Source organism: Lytechinus variegatus, chromosome 4 (genome assembly GCF_018143015.1).
Source record: "Lytechinus variegatus isolate NC3 chromosome 4, Lvar_3.0, whole genome shotgun sequence".
Classification (NCBI taxonomy): Eukaryota; Metazoa; Echinodermata; class Echinoidea; order Temnopleuroida; family Toxopneustidae; genus Lytechinus; species Lytechinus variegatus.
The window spans coordinates 39,157,945-39,177,512 of NC_054743.1; the positions used below are offsets into that span (position 1 = coordinate 39,157,945).

General features: G+C 39.2%; 2 protein-coding genes across 2 annotated transcripts in view; one reads left to right on the forward strand and one right to left on the reverse strand.

Moving 5' to 3' along the window:
* Positions 1–77: 77 nt before the first annotated feature.
* On the reverse strand, positions 78–7,694 carry LOC121414016 (5-methylcytosine rRNA methyltransferase NSUN4-like). Its single transcript, XM_041607056.1, has 5 exons — positions 7,534–7,694; positions 6,058–6,910; positions 4,236–4,396; positions 2,952–3,076; positions 78–1,422 (listed from the first exon to the last, which is right to left on the reverse strand). Exons 1-5 carry the CDS (start codon positions 7,633–7,635, stop codon positions 1,146–1,148), a joined length of 1,518 nt encoding a protein of 505 aa, XP_041462990.1. The 5' UTR covers positions 7,636–7,694; the 3' UTR covers positions 78–1,145.
* Positions 7,695–7,790: 96 nt separating this feature from the next.
* Positions 7,791–19,568, forward strand: part of LOC121414017 (ubiquitin-conjugating enzyme E2 J1-like) — a 28,326-nt gene continuing 16,548 nt past the window's right edge. The window contains exon 1 of the mRNA XM_041607057.1: positions 7,791–8,048. Coding sequence (XP_041462991.1) covers positions 8,018–8,048 — 31 coding nt within the window. The 5' untranslated portion in view covers positions 7,791–8,017. The remainder of the gene's footprint in view (positions 8,049–19,568) is intronic.

The following is a 19,568-nucleotide window of genomic DNA, read 5'->3' on the forward strand; positions in this document are numbered from 1 at the left end:
ACTGAAAACATTTTTATAAAATCAATGAGGTTTAAAGTGTACTTTCATACATATGTTTGCTTTCATTTAAATTAAAGTTGACTTAAACAAGTATTTGAAAAGGCTTGTGATTTGTCTACATTGAAATTTAAGTTCATTTAAGTTCATGACTAGCAATGTGACATGTGTTTCTGTGACTTACAATTTCTTCCCGAGAAACATTGTCCTGTGAACTTCAATGAATCTTCCTACCGCAGATATGTAGAGTGCCACAAGAGTGTATTGGAAAAAAGTTTATTTTTATCATTTTAATCCAAGCACAATCGTACTACACGATCCGTTTGTGGTCAATTTCAGAAAATCTGATATAAGCATGCCTGCCTATCCAATCTTGAAGATCAAAGTTCCAAACAGTGGTATGAACACTAATTTCAAAATTCCAAGTCTATTTCAAACCTCCCTATAGTAAGAAAAGGGGATTAGGTTCAAAATCATAGTGACAGTAGTCTAGCTGTGATGAGAACTGTAATACTCGGACAGCAAGGCATGCAGTATAGCAGAATTATAATTTTTGTATTCCTAACATCAATCTGAACTTGAAATATAATGCTTTAATACTTGTTTGAACTTTCAATATAGTTGATGCAACAAAATGCAATATATTAATTATTTGTGTCGCATTGGATTTTATGTGCAGGGGTTGTACAGTACAGTTGTTGCAATGGTACCATACATCAACGTCCTTTTTAATAGATGACATCATAAGAATGACTGTAGTAAATAGAATATTATTCTATCTGAGAATAGCAAGTTTTGATCATACTTTATAACTAAAAAATCAATACTCATTCGATATTTAAAGTCAAACACAAGTTTATTCCCAATATGCCATATCTTAGAAGCACACAGCAGTTGGTTCACACCCAATTAATGACCTATAACCCATAAATTTTACAATGATGGTGTTGCATTACATCCTAGATGCAGTAGGAAAAATCACATTGACATTCAAATTTCCTTTCCCATGCTTTGTTTCTCTTATTATCACAACTATCACAAATATTCATTTTCTGGAGTCTCGGGTGAAAATTTGCTATCGAGTCCTAATCAATCGACTGAAATACATGGGTCCATAATTGGCAATTATTCTGGGCACAGAAAATTTGCTATCGAGTCCTGATCAATCGACTGAAATACATGGGTCCATAATTGGCAGTTATTCTGGGCACGACAAGCTGGCCATAGCGACAGTTCGAGAAGAAGCTGAAGACATCATTGTATGCTCTCGCTAGAGGTGAAAGGTCAGCCACGGTTGCTTCGATGTTGAATTCCTCCCGACATCTTGTGATGGTACTCTGGATCACTCCATCGTTTTGAAGGGGTGACATGGTGCAGGTGGAATACACCACCGTTCCTCCGGGTTTGACTGCCTGAAGCCCGGCACTGGGTGGAAAATAAACCAAAACACAGAAATAAAATTTTTTAAATCCGATATTGAGCACTAGTTGGAAAATAAACAATGCTCCATAAAGAAAGTTATAAAACTGACATTACGGTTTTGGAACAGACATTAGTACCGTAGTTCCACTGTAACTGAAAGCTTTGTAAGAGTCCTGGGGAGCATTTCATGAAAGGACTTGTCAGACGTTTTATCCGACAAGTCCGATGTTATCCGACAGTTACTATAGTAACAGTGCTTCTCAACCAATCAGAATCCAGGAAAGTTGTCAGATCTGACAACTTCTCGGACAAAAATATTGATGAAACGCCCCCCTGGGCCCAGTTGAATAAAAGTTACAATTATGGTAACTTTGCCATCCAATGGTAACTTGCATGGAATCCTTGATTTTGATTGACTGCTGGTCAGCGTGACCATGGTAGATATCAATGGATGGCAAAAGACAAAGTTAGCGTAACTTATGCAATGGGGCCCTGGACCCAGTGACACAAACAGTTGCCTGGATTCATATCAAATTTTAATTTCAATTGCTCTACATTTTAATCACTATACTACATTATCAATTGCAATATGAAATTTAATTGAATCAATCCGACACTTTGTAGAAATGGAGCCCGTCAGGCTCTACTTAAAAATAATGGAAAATCAACTATGACAACATTAACCCTATCTAGGCTGGGGTATTTTGGAGATCATATGGCGGGGGGGGGGGGGATCTCAGCCGTCAATCGCGCCGAAAATTGGCACACAGGTTGTCTGGGATGTAATCTACAAAATTCTATGTTAACTTGTTCATGCAAATTGCTATTGATTATACGTAATTAGTATGCAAAATCATACTTTTTCCTCTGAACTCCCTAAATAAAGCTCGAAATGTTCTAAGTTTTGGTGTAGAAACTTTTTGTGGTGTTCTCAGCAAATTAATTTACGTGAAAAAAAATATGATATCAGATCAATTTCTTATGTATTGAATTGTTTTTTCAATATCTTATGTATATCTCTGTTTTTCCAACCTTTTGTTTTTCATTGTTTTTGGTGAACTTTGACGGGGACTCCTTTTAGATCATAAACAGCATAAAAAAATTAATCCATTTAGACCAGCAAAACTAAAAATCATACATTTATGATTTTGGGTTGAAAACACAATTTGCATTGAATTTGTACATGGAAACACGTTTCTGAGCAATTTCTGGTCTAAAAACCACTTACAAAATGTTGCCTAATTTCGGAACTGTACTTGGGTGTCACAAGTTTGGTTTTTAAGACTTGAAAGTAAAAAGTCCGCGAGCAGCTCGGTCAAAAGAATTTGTACGGCGGAAATATTGCGCAAATCATTGGGGGGGCTCGGAGCCCCCCCGGCCTAGATAGGTAATTTTACATTGACAGGACCAAAGTTAGCTTGCTGCAAGCAGTTCAGTGCTCAATTGCAATGAATTGTAAGACAGGTGCTTTGGGGACCCCAGATAAGAGTTTTAAATGACCATTAAGCTAAACCCTAACCATAACTTCTTACCAGAGTAGATCTGTTTGGAGTTGTGGTAGGTCCCATCTTTCTCTTGATCGACTCACTTTGAAAATATTATTGTCTGGTTGGGTTGCAGATACTCTGTCTGTAGAGCAAGGTACATCCACTAACACCTGCAAATAAACATTGTAAATACATAAAGATGATACTACATTTACTTGTAATCACATACCTATCTATGAAAAAGGATTTACTGCAGAAATGGCGTATAGACACATGTTCACATTAGAAAGGAAGTGGATGTAAGCAAAGAATATTTTGTCCAATTCATTTTCTTTGAAGATATAAATCATTACTTTCTCTTTCGACTCGTGTTTCAATGATAATCAGTTTTACTGTAGTTTGTTCTTGATATGAATGCTTGCCAGACAAAGAAACAGGTAACATATGCAAACTAGATTTCAAGTAGTTTATTTCATAATGTACAGGTTACAGGAATAGCTCATTTCCAGGTTCCCAAGGAAAGAACATCCAGGATTGAAACAGGCCTATTCAAACTATATCCAAAATCATGTGAATGCAAGTCAAATAGGAATATGACAACAGAAGTGAGCATCGACTAAGACTCCTTGTAACAAATGTCTAGGGCGTTCTTTTCAGCAGGATTTCCACTCGGCACCATTTCCTCCCCAACCTCACTTATTTATGTATACACAAAACTTTGGGGAATGCGGGGGAAACCACAGAAAGATGCCGAGTGGGATTTCTGCTAATGAACACAGCACAAGCTTTTATAAATCCACTTATCAGGGAAACTATGCTTTGAATGATACCTCAGGCCCCATTCACACTCAGATCAATCAAACAATTCTGGGGCACAATTCATGAAAAAGAGTACGTTACAACTACAATGGTAACCAGGGGGGTGTTTCACAAAAATTTAAGTATGACTAAAATGCAAACTAAAATGCTGACGCGTACGTGATATGCAACATGCGATCTTACTGATAGATACGCAGTAGTGCGCGTCCTCATGAAACGATCTGACCAATGAGGTCAAGTCTTTCATACCGTACACAACTCGGTATTTAAGTGTGACTCTAAGTCATACTAAAGTCTTTGTGAAACACCCCAACACCCCCCCCCCCCCCCCGGCTCAGCACTAATCACACTCGAGGATTCCATGGCATTTGAAATAATAGCAAAGTTATGTACTATATTCATAAGTCTTCATGAAACCGGCCCTGATATGAGCTTGGTTTGATTTACTGTTACTTGTTATTGGAGTCGTTTGGGTGTGGTAAAAACAATTGGAAGTTAGTTAGTACATACCTTGTCATATGCATTTGGTTCTATCTGGCCCCATTCACATCCATCTAATCCAGACACGCGGATGGCTCCACTACTTCTTATGCTCCTGGGTAAGCAAAGACCAAGTACTTCTTGCAGACGCCGCCTCCGAGATAATACCTTTTCATTGGTAGTCAGGGTACCTTGGTAGAAAATATAATAAAATATCAAGAGCCCCCAATACGTATTCCAAGCCTCCACTATTTTTATTGGAAATAATTCACAATACCATACACTGCCTTTTATACACGTAAATATGAAATTTCAAAGACAACTTCCATCTTGTCTTTATTTATTCATTTTTTTTCTCAGTCATTTTGTCCTGATGACTCTAATATATTTCTGTCGCACCCCGACCCAGATCAATTGACGCAAATATTCAATGACGAACTAAAAAATGTTTCTAATTGGATAACGGCTAACAAACTCTTAACCTAGCAAAAACTAGCTACATGCTATTTAGCAACAAGATTACGACTGTACCAAAAGATGTAATTTTAAATGATACTGTTATTCAAAGAGTGTGATCTACTAAATTTTTGGGACTGATCATTGCGATAAACTTTCTTGGAAAACACATATTGATAATATTTGTAAAATCATTGCTCGCAATATTGGTGTCATTAGAAAATTAAGTCACTTCTTACCCCATTATATTTTGTTATCATTATATTCAACGTTAATTTTACCTTATCTGAATTACGGAGTTGTTGCATGGGGTAACGCAGCGAATTCTCAAATTAATAGACTTTTTATATTACAAAAAAGAGTGATTCGTATTATTAGTCATGCAGAATTCAGGGCACATACAAATATTCTGTTTTTGAAAAATAAAGTCTTGAAGGTTAAAGATTTATATTCTTTTCAACTCGGACAGTTAATGTACAAGTTTATTAATAAACAATTACCGTTACCTTTTAATAATATGTTTGTAAAAAATGATACAATTCATAAGCACTTCACTCGCCAGGCGAGTTCCTTTCATTTACCTCTGAATAGAACATCGTTTGCACAGAAGACATTTGTTTTTACTGGTCCAAAATTATGGAATTCTTTTTCAAAGGATATTATACAATGTAATTCAATACAAAATTTCAAAGGAAAACTATTTTTGTTTATTTTTTTATTCATTGTATATATATATATATATATGTATTGTTTATTTCTTTATTTTATCTTATTTTTATTCATAAAATGTATTTATGAAAGGGGGCCTTCACCCTACAAGCTCTGCTTTTTAGTTGGTCTCCTTCTCTTTCGATCTCATAGTATTATTGTATTATAGAAATGATTTATATATTATATTTTGTAAATATGTATATTGAAATATCATTGTAAATGTAAAAAGATTGAAAGAGAAAATAAATGAATTGAATTGAATTAAGAAGATAAAGCCAGCATATAGGGATCCAGGAATTATTATGTCTCACAGTCACATTTGACGATTAAAGATATTTGGCCATAAATTATTTCTATGGGTCAAAGTATCTGACTTTATATGTCAGTTTGACAGTACCTTGTTGAATACAAAAGGAAAGACTTGTTAATACAATGGATTTTGTAACTTTCTCCACCCCAAAGTTGTTTTTTTTAGTTATTGTTGGGTTTTTATTTTTATCTTTCTTATATATTTTTTTTTTTGGGGGGGGGGGCGTGGTGATACATGATATATCAAAAATCATAATCCATTAGCCTTTCTATAGAAATGGTAAACAATGTTAATGGAATCTCTAAAATACCAAATACCTAGATCCTGTAAATTTATGGAATAGAATTTTTAAAAGGGATCTGATATGAAACTCACTGATCAGCATTGACTGTAAAATAGCCAGAGTTTTCCCGCCTGGTCCGGCACAAAGATCCAGGACCACATCATCTTTTCTAAGATCCATCGCCAAGACAGGAAGAACCGAAGCTGGATCCATGATGTAATACTGAAGATACGGTAACTCCCTGCCCCTCTTCGCCTGTGGCAACCTCTCCGGAGATGACTTGTGTAAGAAACATCTCAAGTGGGGACTTATCTGGAGCTCGGCTTCCACAACTTTGATGGAGTTAGCACCAGAATGCTCCGACATCAACTCGCTGTCACCGCTCTCTTCCAACTCCATCTGCTGCAGGAGGTCCATCCTGTGCTCGTAACCAGGAGCAACAATATATCGTCCATCCCACCAAGGTTTCGTCAGCTGCCCTGCTTCTTTGTTCTCAAGTTCACCAGGTCCAAACACTCCCTCCTCTGAGCCATCTTCTTCTCTCGCCCTGATGATCATCTCCCTTTCCTGAAGCTTCTGTGCTACTGCGACACTATCTAATTTTGTACTTCCTGACGCACTTTGGGATTCTTCATCATCTTTTGTTCCATTTTCTGAGGTAACCTCATTGACCCCTCCTTTTAATCTCTGAGAGTGAGACCGAGTTTCACTTTCTTTCCTGAGGTGTCTTGCATGAGGTTGTACAAAGTCTTCTACACCTATCGAATGAAGTCTATCCAATGTCTCTTGCACCTCGCTGTAATTGTTGAGGAGAGCTCCTGAATGGGGCATGGACAGCAAGGCTAGGCGAATAGATGGCCATTCGTCTCCAAACAGCGGTCGGTAGTTTTGGTCGAAATGCTTCAGGGCAACTTCCGTTGGATCATTTTTATGTTTTCCATATGACTGCACAAAAGAACAAAATAAGGTGATATACTGAAGTAGATTTACAGATGGTATAATGTGCATTAATATCAAATGGTATTCATATCCATATTTGCAAGTTACTCAAAAATACAAAAATAATGAAAAAATTCCAAGGAGGTAAGGGAATATTATTGCCAGACATTTATTTTCAGCAAGTTTCTATCAGACTTGCAACAATTCAGCCTAGATTATCTGGGCTGAATTGTTGCAAGTCTGACAGAAACTGGCCCTGGTGCATGTTGTGAAATTGGAAATACTAAAATTTTCTATTTCATTACATTTTTGTTGGAAAAGTATAGTCTGCATTATCCTATCAGAAGGCCTACCTTAATTTAATTCAAAGTAACCCACACAAAAGAAGAAATTCTGCGAATCAAGTTTTTCCAATCTTGTTTTAATTATTTGGGTGATAATTATTGTGATTATTATAATTTTAATCCAACATTTCCAACAGCAAACAGATCTAAGTTAGATGATACATCTAGATCAATATCAAACATCTACAAGTTTGACATAGATGTGATCTAGTCCACGACTAACCCAGGGAGCTCCGGCCCGCGCGGGCCGGAGTTCCCTGGGTTAGAATCAAGTCCACGACGTACTAGTTTGGCTTTAGTCTTTTTCCCTCTGGCTCTGTAGGTTATTTCTCTGAAACGTCGCGCTTGCAGGAATCTGGAAATTCGCATGGGCACTTGTGACATCATAATGTAGAAACTATCTGCAGCAAACGTAGAAAAAACTCTAGTTCAACATTTACAAATACAAGTTCTATGAATTCACGAAATACTGCACGTGTTAGTAGCGGGATGGTTTGTTTACGTACGTCGGCCCTTTAAACCAAATACATGTGCGATTTTCTTAGACATACATTGGTTGGCCAATGATGAATACTTCACAAAGTTTTGACCAATCACAGAATGCGACACATTAGCCCAACTTAATCTGGGAGTGCGAGGATCAGGCTGACCGTATCATATGAGAAAACGCCACGTCGCTTTGTGAATAGTGACAATTCTTTGCCTTTGGAGCAAGATTATTGAAATTATTCGCTATTACTCTGAGTCACTATATGTGAGATATCCCACCATGCAGTCTACATACTCGAGGAGGAGTCCAGGTGAGTGATAATTAAAAAATATCAGACGTATTCATATGCTCGGTCCCACCTAATTTCGTTCTGTGTCAGCATTAGTGGGTGACACTCATTACCTGTTTAGTGTTTTGTTAGGCCTACTTCATAAGCGATCCTCTTTTTATTAAACTCTAATTCTAAAGGTCAAGTCTACTTTTTATGTAAGGTTAAGTCTACTTTTTATTAAAGGTCAAGTCCTCTTTTATTAAAGGTCAAGCCCACCTCATAAAAATGTTGATTTGAATCAACAACGGAAAATTCAGACAAGCATAATGATCATATAAAAATTTCATCGAAATCGGATGTAAAATAAGAAAGTTATGACATTTTAGTGTTTTGTTAGCATTATCGTGATATTGGGAACCACCGTTCACTTCATACAGCAGCGCTTTATTCAGTCACACGCACGGTTCCCTATTTCCACCTCCATTCACTTTGTACACAAGTGCACATATATTACAAATCGACGAGTAGTTCCCGAAACCACGATTTTGCCGTTTTGTTTATATTACATATTTCTCAAATTCAAAAATAGATTCTCTGGCTATGCACAATTAGTCACATGCAAATGAGAGAATCGACAATGTCCCTCACTATTTCTTTTGTTTTTTATTTGGATTATACAATATTTTCAATTTTTACAGATTTGACAATAACTGAATAACTCAATAAGGACCAATTAACTTGACTGAACCATATAATGTTAAACAATGGTAATTCCACATGCATGACATGTTCATCATCATCATCATCTGGTACGGATGAAGGCGCAAGCCTGTAACTCCCGATCGCTTCTTGTAGGATTGATCACTGAAAAGTACTCCATGACTGTGCTTGCGTGAGGAGTCATGGAAGCTCAAAGTGCTTAATTTGCCAAAATATATCAATATTTCTTTTAAATTTGTCTGTTGATGGCATTTGTATTATGTTTTCAGGAAGACTATTCCAGTCATTGATTACTCTTCTACTGAAAGACTTATTTCTCGCATCCAGTTTGCTACATGGGATTTCAATAATTTCATGGAGTGACCTCTAGTAGAGTTACTACCAGACTTGGAGAAGAAATGGTCTGGAGACATATGTTGACCAATCCATGCATAATCTGGTGGACCATTATATCTCCTCTCCTCCTATAATAGAGTGAGTCAGAGCTACCAAGTCTCATGCATTATGCGTGAGACTCAAGCATTTTGGACTCTTGTTCATCCCCTCAAATCTCTGTCTCACACAACTATCACAGCCTATCCCCATATACATTGTACACAATGTCTGTGATCTCACTCAGATTCACAGAAAATCTCATGCATAGCTGGTCTTTGAACTTGGCATTTCTGGTGAGTACATGTTAAGTTCCCTGAGTCTCCTTTCATATGGTAAGTGTTTCAAATCATTCATAGTTTTGTTGCTCTTCTCTTTACTCTCTCAATCTTCTTGGCATGTTCTGTAAATCTACCATTCCAGATGACGCTCCCATTCCAGATGTGGCCTACTTAACACTTAACGTCTTGAAGAGAATTGGCAAGGTAGATTTGTTTTATAGTTGAGTGAAAGTTCTCTTTACAATTCCGAGCAGTTGATATGCCTTATTAACAGCTAGAGACACATGCTGATGAAATTGCAATTGATTGTCGACTGTTACCCCAAGATCCTTTTCAGAAGTTACTGACTTCACTTCTTGTTCTGGCATATAAAATTTTGCTTCTGGATTATTCCTTCCGATGTGTAGAACTTTACATTTACTGCTATTGAACGGTAATGGCAGTTCTCTGACCATAATTGTAGTCTATCCAGGTCCTCTTGCAGATCTTTGATCTCTGATAAGTCACTATATTGTAAAGTTTGGTGTCATCAGCAAATAAAGCAACATTACTCTTGTTGACAGCAGATGATAGGTCATTGATAAAGACTAGGAAGAGAACAGGTCCGAGAACGCTCCCTTGCAATATTCTGCTTGATACTGGAGACCATGGAGATAGTTCCCTATTTACTCGTACACGCTGAACTCTTCCTGTCAGAAATTCTCGCATCCAGATAAGAAGTTGGCATGTAATTCCCTGGCCCTCTAATTTACGTAGAAGCCTTTCGTGGGGAACACTGTCAAATGCTTTGCGAAAATCTAAGTACAAAACATCGATTGGATTCCCTTCATCAAGCATTTGTGTTCATTCTTCAAGCACATACAAAAGCTGTGTGGAACATGACCGTCCTGGGATGAATCCATGTTGGTTATAATACAACAATCGATTATTTTGAAAATGATCCACTAAAGCATTACTCACAATCTTTTCCATTAGTTTTCCTGCTATCGATGTAAGACTCACCGATCTATAGTTAGAAATCTGTGTTCTATTTCCTTTCTTGGGAAGAGGAATTACATTTCCCTTTTTCCAGTCGGCTGGAATTTTACCTTCATGCATTGACTTGTTGAATATGATAGATAGTGGTTCTGCAATAATTTCAGTGATCACCCATCTCCTTCAGCACTTTATGATGGATCCCATCTGGGCCAGCTGATTTATTCACATCTGTTGGGACGGATCTGAGTATTTTGGAGGATTTGGTGGAGAAAATGTTATGTTTCTTTTCTAAATAGCAAAGACAAATCAAACACACCAATCAATCAGACTAGGAAAAAAAAGGGGAAAAACTAAACAAGCAACAACAAGCACGGCGACTCAAACATCCCAACTTGTTAGCTATACGTGATCATTCAAGAAAAATAAGCACTTGACAAAATAATTACGGTTCCATGACTTCAATTTATAATTAAAATGATTCCAATGCTTTCTATGACAATTTTACAGAGTGTTTACAACTCAAAGAAATGCCTGTATGGTTTATCCAATAAACTGAAGACAGTACAAGTTATGTCGAATATTCAAAGAAATGTATAGGATCTCTATCAGTTTAAAACAGAGTAATTGATAAGTGACAAAATAGGATATAAACTCCAAACTAGGCCAAAGCGTTGAGAAGTTAACTTGTCTACAAAAGTTGGTGTCTACTTGGCGAATTGAGTTGTGCGACCTGAACTTGGAATGATGAAATACGTAGCTATAGGCCTGCCATGTACATCGGAGAGTGGAAACGAGATGAATCGTCGATATCAGGACAAAACTCGTCAATGGTGAGGGTCTCAGTGGAACCTGACAATTATCAAAATAAAACAAACGGTGTCCTAATACACTTCGTCGTCGAATAGAGATAAACGACCTCAAAACGTGTAACAAGATATAATTTAACATCTCATAATAATGACAATGAGAATTGTCTATTTAGCAATAATTCTAAGAAAAGTACAAGTACATCATGTAAAACTAGGCTATATGCCTTTAAGAAATTCGACAAGAATGACTTTCATAATGTCAAGGTCGAATAACAATGTTCACTAGTACATTGGAAAACTCTCCATAACATCGACAAGTGAGGATCGCTTAAATACTAAGCTGTCTACAATGACATATAAATCAACCTAAATAATTTCAAAGATCTATTTTTTTGCTTATAATATTCGACATTTCATGTGGATGACACTTCATACAAAACTAGAGTCGTCTATAGACGTACTCAGCATTATTTCTTCAGTACAAATACTTTGTCAAGAAATTAGTTATATCAAATCTCTTTTTACTAGAAACGTTATAAATATCAGAGTACATACCCGATTAATATCAGGAAAAAGACGTAGGTAAAATGTCAGCTATAACAGGAGTCCATTTCTCCTCTACAAAAAAGACCAGCCCAGACAGCATCGATGAGGTACGCTGTTGGGAGCTAAGCCGACGATCTCGGGGAGATATTGGTTCAAATCCCCATAGAGAAAGATGTAACCAAAATTACACACAGACGACTCTGCTGAAGTATCAGCAACCGGGCTTTTTTTAAGAGTCCCGTATCGTCAATTAAGAACGCACGAAACGCCCTTACAGGGCGAGATCTAATTGGTCATTTTGCGTAACTAAGAAAAACATTATTTACATATTATTACTAAGTTCGTGTCTCCTAGGGTTCAACACGTATTGGGAATGCTTTCTTTTGAAAATTCACCTGCTGTTCGGGAAATACTGTCTTTAAAATTAACAGGTGGATATTTCTTTACGTCCAACTAAAAAAAAAGGCTAAATTGCTTTTGATTCTTTTTTTACACAGTATCACATAAACGAGATAAACGTATTTTTTACACAGTATCCCAAGAACGTATTTCAGGCTTCTTTGATATCCTAAAATAAACTCAGAAATTGTCACTACATAAAATCCCCTCCTAGTAAGGAAGTCATGAATATGTCTTGCTTACGACATTCTATTTACAATAAACAGAACTACAAAGTATGAGTCATACATAATCATGATAATTAAACTGCAATATAACGTTCTGGAAATCGAACATGTCGTCCAGATTTAGTTTTTCGGATAGGTGTAGTGGGTGTACTCGTGCGCGAACTCTGCACTGCACTCTTTTCCACAGAGCTTGGAATTCTGCCTTTAACGATACTTTTAGATTTTGATAGGCTTTCTTCCAGACTTTCTTGATTTTCAACATATGCAACTTTCAAACGATCTATGCAAATCTGATCGCGTTTGCCATCAATGTCAAGCGTGAAAAAGCGGTCTTTGCGCTTTAGCACCTTATACGGTCCTTTGTATGGCTGTTGTAGCGGTTTGCGAACGGAATCTACCCTAACAAACACATGCGAGCACGAGAAAAGATCTCTAGGAACATGCGTCGATCCTTGCTTCGCTCTAGTGGGGGTAAGTGTACATGACGCCATGTGACTACGTAACCGGGAAATGTAGTCACTCGGATCTACATCAGTTCGCTCAGCCGTAACGAACTGTCCGGGTAATCTCAGAGTTGTCCCGAAAACTAGCTCTGCTGATGAGCATGACAAATCTGCTTTAATGGTAGAACGGATACCTAGGAGTGTCAAAGGTAATTGTTCACTCCATCGAGAAGGATCCTCGTAAGCCTTCAAAGCAGCCTTAAGTTGACGGTGAAATCTTTCAACCATCCCATTTGCCGCAGGGTGATAGGCGGTTGTTCGGATGCGGGTTGTACCTAACAACTTAGTCAGTTCCGCGAATAGGCGTGATTCGAACTGCCTGCCACGATCGGTGGTGACAGAGCTGGGTGCACCAAACATGGCAACCCACCTTTCTACGAAGGTTTTGGCAACCGTTTCCGCGGTGATATCGGTTATCGGGATGGCTTCCGGCCATCTGGTAAAACGGTCTATACACGTAAGTAGGTATGTATAACCATTCGAATGGGGCAATGGACCAACGAGATCCAGATGAACGTGTGCGAAACGCGCGTCTGGGGTACTAAAAGTCCCTTGTGGGGCTTTGACATGTCTATTAGTCTTTGACCTCTGACACGGTAGACATTCTCGGGCCCACTTGCGTACGTCCTTATTAATCCCCGGCCATACGTAACGAGCGGTAATCGCACGCTGTGTTGCTCGGACTCCTGGATGAGAGAGTCCATGGATAGCATTGAAAACTGCCCTCCTATGAGACTTCGGGACGAAAGGACGGGTGAGTCCGTGAGAAGTATCGCATACGATCGAGCCACCAGTGGTGAGCCTTGGTACTTTTTTGAGCACCATACTAGAATTGATCTCGGAATTGAGATACGCTTGCAATTCTGAATCGGTTTCTTGTGCTTCCGCAATATCCGTGAAATCAACCCGAGATTCGGTATGCAAGGCGCTGATATCGGGTCGAGATAGGGTGTCAGCAACCACATTGTCTTGACCTTTGACATATCTGATGTCTGTGGTGAATTGCGATATGAAATCCAACTGCCGAATTTCGCGGGGGCTATGGCGATCTGGCTTGGCATTTAATGCGTATGTTAAAGGTTTATGGTCGGTATAAACGCAGAAAGGACGACCTTCTAGCATGTATCGAAAATGCTTAATTGCCAAGTAAATGGCCAGCAACTCTCGCCCAAAGGCGCTATACCTTGTTTCAGCAGGTAGCAATTTCCGCGAGAAGAATGCAATTGGCTCGTATGCATTGTCGTGAAGTTGCTGAATAACTCCACCAATAGCACGGTCTGATGCGTCGACCATCAAGTTCAGAGGATAATCTGAATTTGGATAGGCCAATAACGTACTCTGCGCTAGTTTCTCTTTGACTTCAACGAAAGCAGCCGTACACGCAGGCGACCAATCTAGCGGTTTCTTAGATCGCTTCTTACGATTGCGCAGGAGGTCTGTGAGAGGCATGAGGATATGCGCGCAGTTAGGTATAAATCTACGGTAAAAGTTCACTAACCCGAGAAATCCTCGCAACTGCTTCAGTGTTGAGGGAACACTGCAGTTCCGAATCGCATCCACTTTGTCCGGGAGTGGACTGACTCCATCGCAGTTGATACGGTGACCTAGAAATTCTAGCTCCGATCGGCCAAAAACGCACTTGTTTGGGTTGACGACAACACCAAACTCCCTAAGTCTTTCAAAGAGCAGACGTAGGTGGCGTTCATGCTCTTCCTCGCTATCGCTAGCTACGAGTAAGTCATCTATATAAGCATATACGAACGGTAGTCCACGAATGACCTGATCTATGAACCTCTGAAAAGATTGCGCAGCATTACGCAAACCGAACGGCATTCGTTCGAATTCATAAAGGCCAAAAGGTGTACATATAGCCGTCTTGCAAATATCGCCTGGCGCGACGGGTATCTGGTGATACGCACGAATTAAATCTATCTTGGAAAATATGCGCTTTCCATTCAAGTTCGCGGTGAAGTCCTGAATATGGGGCACAGGGTAGCGGTCGGGTACGGTAGCCTTGTTAAGTGCCCTGTAATCACCGCAAGGTCTCCAATCACCGGCAGTCTTTTTCGGCACCATATGCAACGGTGATGCCCATTGGCTACTAGACGGCCTAATTATGCCTAAATCAAGCATATGCTGGAATTCATTACGAGCTATGTCTAACTTGTCTCCGGTAAGTCTACGCGGCCTAGCCGTAACGGGTTGTCCTCGCGTTTCAATGTGGTGTACCACATTGTGCTTAACGTCCTGTGAACGGTTCGCAGGACGATACGGGTATCGTGATATCAGCGTATTCATCACGCAACATCTTCGTGTACGCATCAATAGCTTCAGGCGTGTCAAATACGGGGCTAAGTGACACGGTTTCCGTATGTCTACCTGACACTTGCATGTTCGTTAGGGGATCAATAAGCCTCGGCTTTGCCATATCAACGAGAAATTGAAAATGGCGCAGAAAGTCCGCACCTAAAATAGGCATGGTTACGTCAGCTATGATAAATATCCAACGGCAGCTGCGACGTAGGCCTAAATCTAGCGTTAGCGACTGTTGTCCGTAAGTTGTGATGCGCGAGCCATTAGCTGCGCGTAGTTTCAAGGTAGAAGGTTTAACCCTCTGTTGCTTTGTCGGGAGGATTACCGACACTGCCGCGCCTGTGTCAACCAGAAATTTCTTTCGCGAATTGATATCATTAATGTAAAATAGGCGACTATCCGGTTGACCAGTGGGGTTTGTCGCCCCAACCCTCTGGTCTATGCGTTTCCCTGACTATTCCAATTGCAAGGTGCCTTGCAGCGATGCGCGTTCTCAGCATATTGAGAATGATACCAACAATATCCTCTATCTTCGGGCGATTCACTGACGGGCGTAGAATCACGTTTGTCACGCGTCTTGCTTTTACTGCGATTTCGACTACGACTACGGTCATGTTTCAATTGCCCTACGGTTGTGGCTAACTCACGAACGAGCTTTGTCAAATCCGCAATTTGCCTTACAAGGTTTGAATTCGCACCCTGTGTATCTCCGGATTGGGCTGGCTTAACCGTGATAGCGTGTGACCCTGCATCAGTAACCGGCGCCACGGTGTTCACGACAGGCACGTGCGCTTCGAGAATTCGGTCTGCCAATGCGGCCAGATCCGATATGGCTAGCGACTCACTCGTGGAGGCTAAGATCAGTCTAACATTATGCGGCAAGCGTTGTAAGAATAACTGCCTAAGTATACCGCTTTCTAATTTTTGATCTCCGACTAGTTGTTCCATGCGCCGCAATAATTGCGAAGGTTTTCGGTCTCCGAGTTCTTCTTCTGTGAGTAACATTTGTACTCTTCTCTGTTCCGATTCCGTCGTTCGCGCTATGATCTTTTTCTTTAGCGTCGTGTATGGCTCACTAACAGGGGGGTTTATCAGGACGTCGCGAATGTCCTGTGCTACCTCGGGTGGTAGTGTCGCGATCACGTAAGAGTATTTTGTACTCTCAACTACGATATTGCGCGTGGTAAATTGGGCTTCCGCTTGCGCGAACCATACCTCTGGATCGTTTCGCCAGAATGGCGGCAGCTTTAAGGCAACTGCTCCAAGTATGCTCTCAGAGTCAGCAGTAGATTTCGCTGCGGCATCTTCTTGTGACATTGTGAAAGAGCGCGAGCGTACAACCACTGCACTTACCCTATTCCTATGTTATTAAGAATATGACAGTCTTATTTTAATTCCTTCAATGCTAATGTGCGTTATCTATCCTGAAAGATCACGTCTTTAAATATACTATGTATATTATATAAAATCTGTTTCGCCGCTATAAGGGTTAAGGGTTACTATTTTGTAGCTCCCTTTCAGATCACGTCGGGATCACCATTTTGTTGGGACGGATCTGAGTATTTTGGAGGATTTGGTGGAGAAAATGTTATGTTTCTTTTCTAAAAAGCAAAGACAAATCAAACACACCAATCAATCAGACTAGGAAAAAAAAGGGAAAAAACTAAACAAGCAACAACAAGCACGGCGACTCAAACATCCCAACTTTTTAGCTATACGTGATCATTCAAGAAAAATAAGCACTTGACAAAATAATTACGGTTCCATGACTTCAATTTATAATTAAAATGATTCCAATGCTTTCTATGACAATTTTACAGAGTGTTTACAACTCAAAGAAATGCCTGTATGGTTTATCCAATAAACTGAAGACAGTACAAGTTATGTCGAATATTCAAAGAAATGTATAGGATCTCTATCAGTTTAAAACAGAGTAATTGATAAGTGACAAAATAGGATATAAACTCCAAACTAGGCCAAAGCGTTGAGAAGTTAACTTGTCTACAAAAGTTGGTGTCTACTTGGCGAATTGAGTTGTGCGACCTGAACTTGGAATGATGAAATACGTAGCTATAGGCCTGCCATGTACATCGGAGAGTGGAAACGAGATGAATCGTCGATATCAGGACAAAACTCGTCAATGGTGAGGGTCTCAGTGGAACCTGACAATTATCAAAATAAAACAAACGGTGTCCTAATACACTTCGTCGTCGAATAGAGATAAACGACCTCAAAACGTGTAACAAGATATAATTTAACATCTCATAATAATGACAATGAGAATTGTCTATTTAGCAATAATTCTAAGAAAAGTACAAGTACATCATGTAAAACTAGGCTATATGCCTTTAAGAAATTCGACAAGAATGACTTTCATAATGTCAAGGTCGAATAACAATGCGGCCAGATCCGATATGGCTAGCGACTCACTCGTGGAGGCTAAGATCAGTCTAACATTATGCGGCAAGCGTTGTAAGAATAACTGCCTAAGTATACCGCTTTCTAATTTTTGATCTCCGACTAGTTGTTCCATGCGCCGTAATAATTGCGAAGGTTTTCGGTCTCCGAGTTCTTCTTCTGTGAGTAACATTTGTACTCTTCTCTGTTCCGATTCCGTCGTTCGCGCTATGATCTTTTTCTTTAGCGTCGTGTATGGCTCACTAACAGGGGGGTTTATCAGGACGTCGCGAATGTCCTGTGCTACCTCGGGTGGTAGTGTCGCGATCACGTAAGAGTATTTTGTACTCTCAACTACGATATTGCGCGTGGTAAATTGGGCTTCCGCTTGCGCGAACCATACCTCTGGATCGTTTCGCCAGAATGGCGGCAGCTTTAAGGCAACTGCTCCAAGTATGCTCTCAGAGTCAGCAGTAGATTTCGCTGCGGCATCTTCTTGTGACATTGTGAAATAGCGCGAGCGTACAACCACTGCACTTACCCTATTCCTATGTTATTAAGAATATGACAGTCTTATTTTAATTCCTTCAATGCTAATGTGCGTTATCTATCCTGAAAGATCACGTCTTTAAATATACTATGTATATTATATAAAATCTGTTTCGCCGCTATAAGGGTTAAGGGTTACTATTTGTAGCTCCCTTTCAGATCACGTCGGGATCACCATTTTGTTGGGACGGATCTGAGTATTTTGGAGGATTTGGTGAAAATGTTATGTTTCTTTTCTAAATAGCAAAGACAAATCAAACACACCAATCAATCAGACTAGGAAAAAAAAAAAAAAAAAAGGGGAAAAACTAAACAAGCAACAACAAGCACGGCGACTCAAACATCCCAACTTTTTAGCTATACGTGATCATTCAAGAAAAATAAGCACTTGACAAAATAATTACGGTTCCATGACTTCAATTTATAATTAAAATGATTCCAATGCTTTCTATGACAATTTTACAGAGTGTTTACAACTCAAAGAAATGCCTGTATGGTTTATCCAATAAACTGAAGACAGTACAAGTTATGTCGAATATTCAAAGAAATGTATAGGATCTCTATCAGTTTAAAACAGAGTAATTGATAAGTGACAAAATAGGATATAAACTCCAAACTAGGCCAAAGCGTTGAGAAGTTAACTTGTCTACAAAAGTTGGTGTCTACTTGGCGAATTGAGTTGTGCGACCTGAACTTGGAATGATGAAATACGTAGCTATAGGCCTGCCATGTACATCGGAGAGTGGAAACGAGATGAATCGTCGATATCAGGACAAAACTCGTCAATGGTGAGGGTCTCAGTGGAACCTGACAATTATCAAAATAAAACAAACGGTGTCCTAATACACTTCGTCGTCGAATAGAGATAAACGACCTCAAAACGTGTAACAAGATATAATTTAACATCTCATAATAATGACAATGAGAATTGTCTATTTAGCAATAATTCTAAGAAAAGTACAAGTACATCATGTAAAACTAGGCTATATGCCTTTAAGAAATTCGACAAGAATGACTTTCATAATGTCAAGGTCGAATAACAATGTTCACTAGTACATTGGAAAACTCTCCATAACATCGACAAGTGAGGATCGCTTAAATACTAAGCTGTCTACAATGACATATAAATCAACCTAAATAATTTCAAAGATCTATTTTTTTGCTTATAATATTCGACATTTCATGTGGATGACACTTCATACAAAACTAGAGTCGTCTATAGACGTACTCAGCATTATTTCTTCAGTACAAATACTTTGTCAAGAAATTAGTTATATCAAATCTCTTTTTACTAGAAACGTTATAAATATCAGAGTACATACCCGATTAATATCAGGAAAAAGACGTAGGTAAAATGTCAGCTATAACAGGAGTCCATTTCTCCTCTACAAAAAGACCAGCCCAGACAGCATCGATGAGGTACGCTGTTGGGAGCTAAGCCGACGATCTCGGGGAGATATTGGTT

Bases quoted from the DNA above. Each gene is read 5' to 3' on its own strand.
- LOC121414016 (XM_041607056.1), bottom strand. From the start codon at position 7,635: ATGATGTCACAAGTGCCCATGCGAATTTCCAGATTCCTGCAAGCGCGA. The intron at 4,397-6,057 runs GTGAGTTTCATA...TTTTCTACCAAG, and splicing joins TTTACAGTCAATGCTGATCA to GTACCCTGACTACCAATGAA. The intron at 3,077-4,235 runs GTATGTACTAAC...GTTTATTTGCAG, and splicing joins AACCAAATGCATATGACAAG to GTGTTAGTGGATGTACCTTG.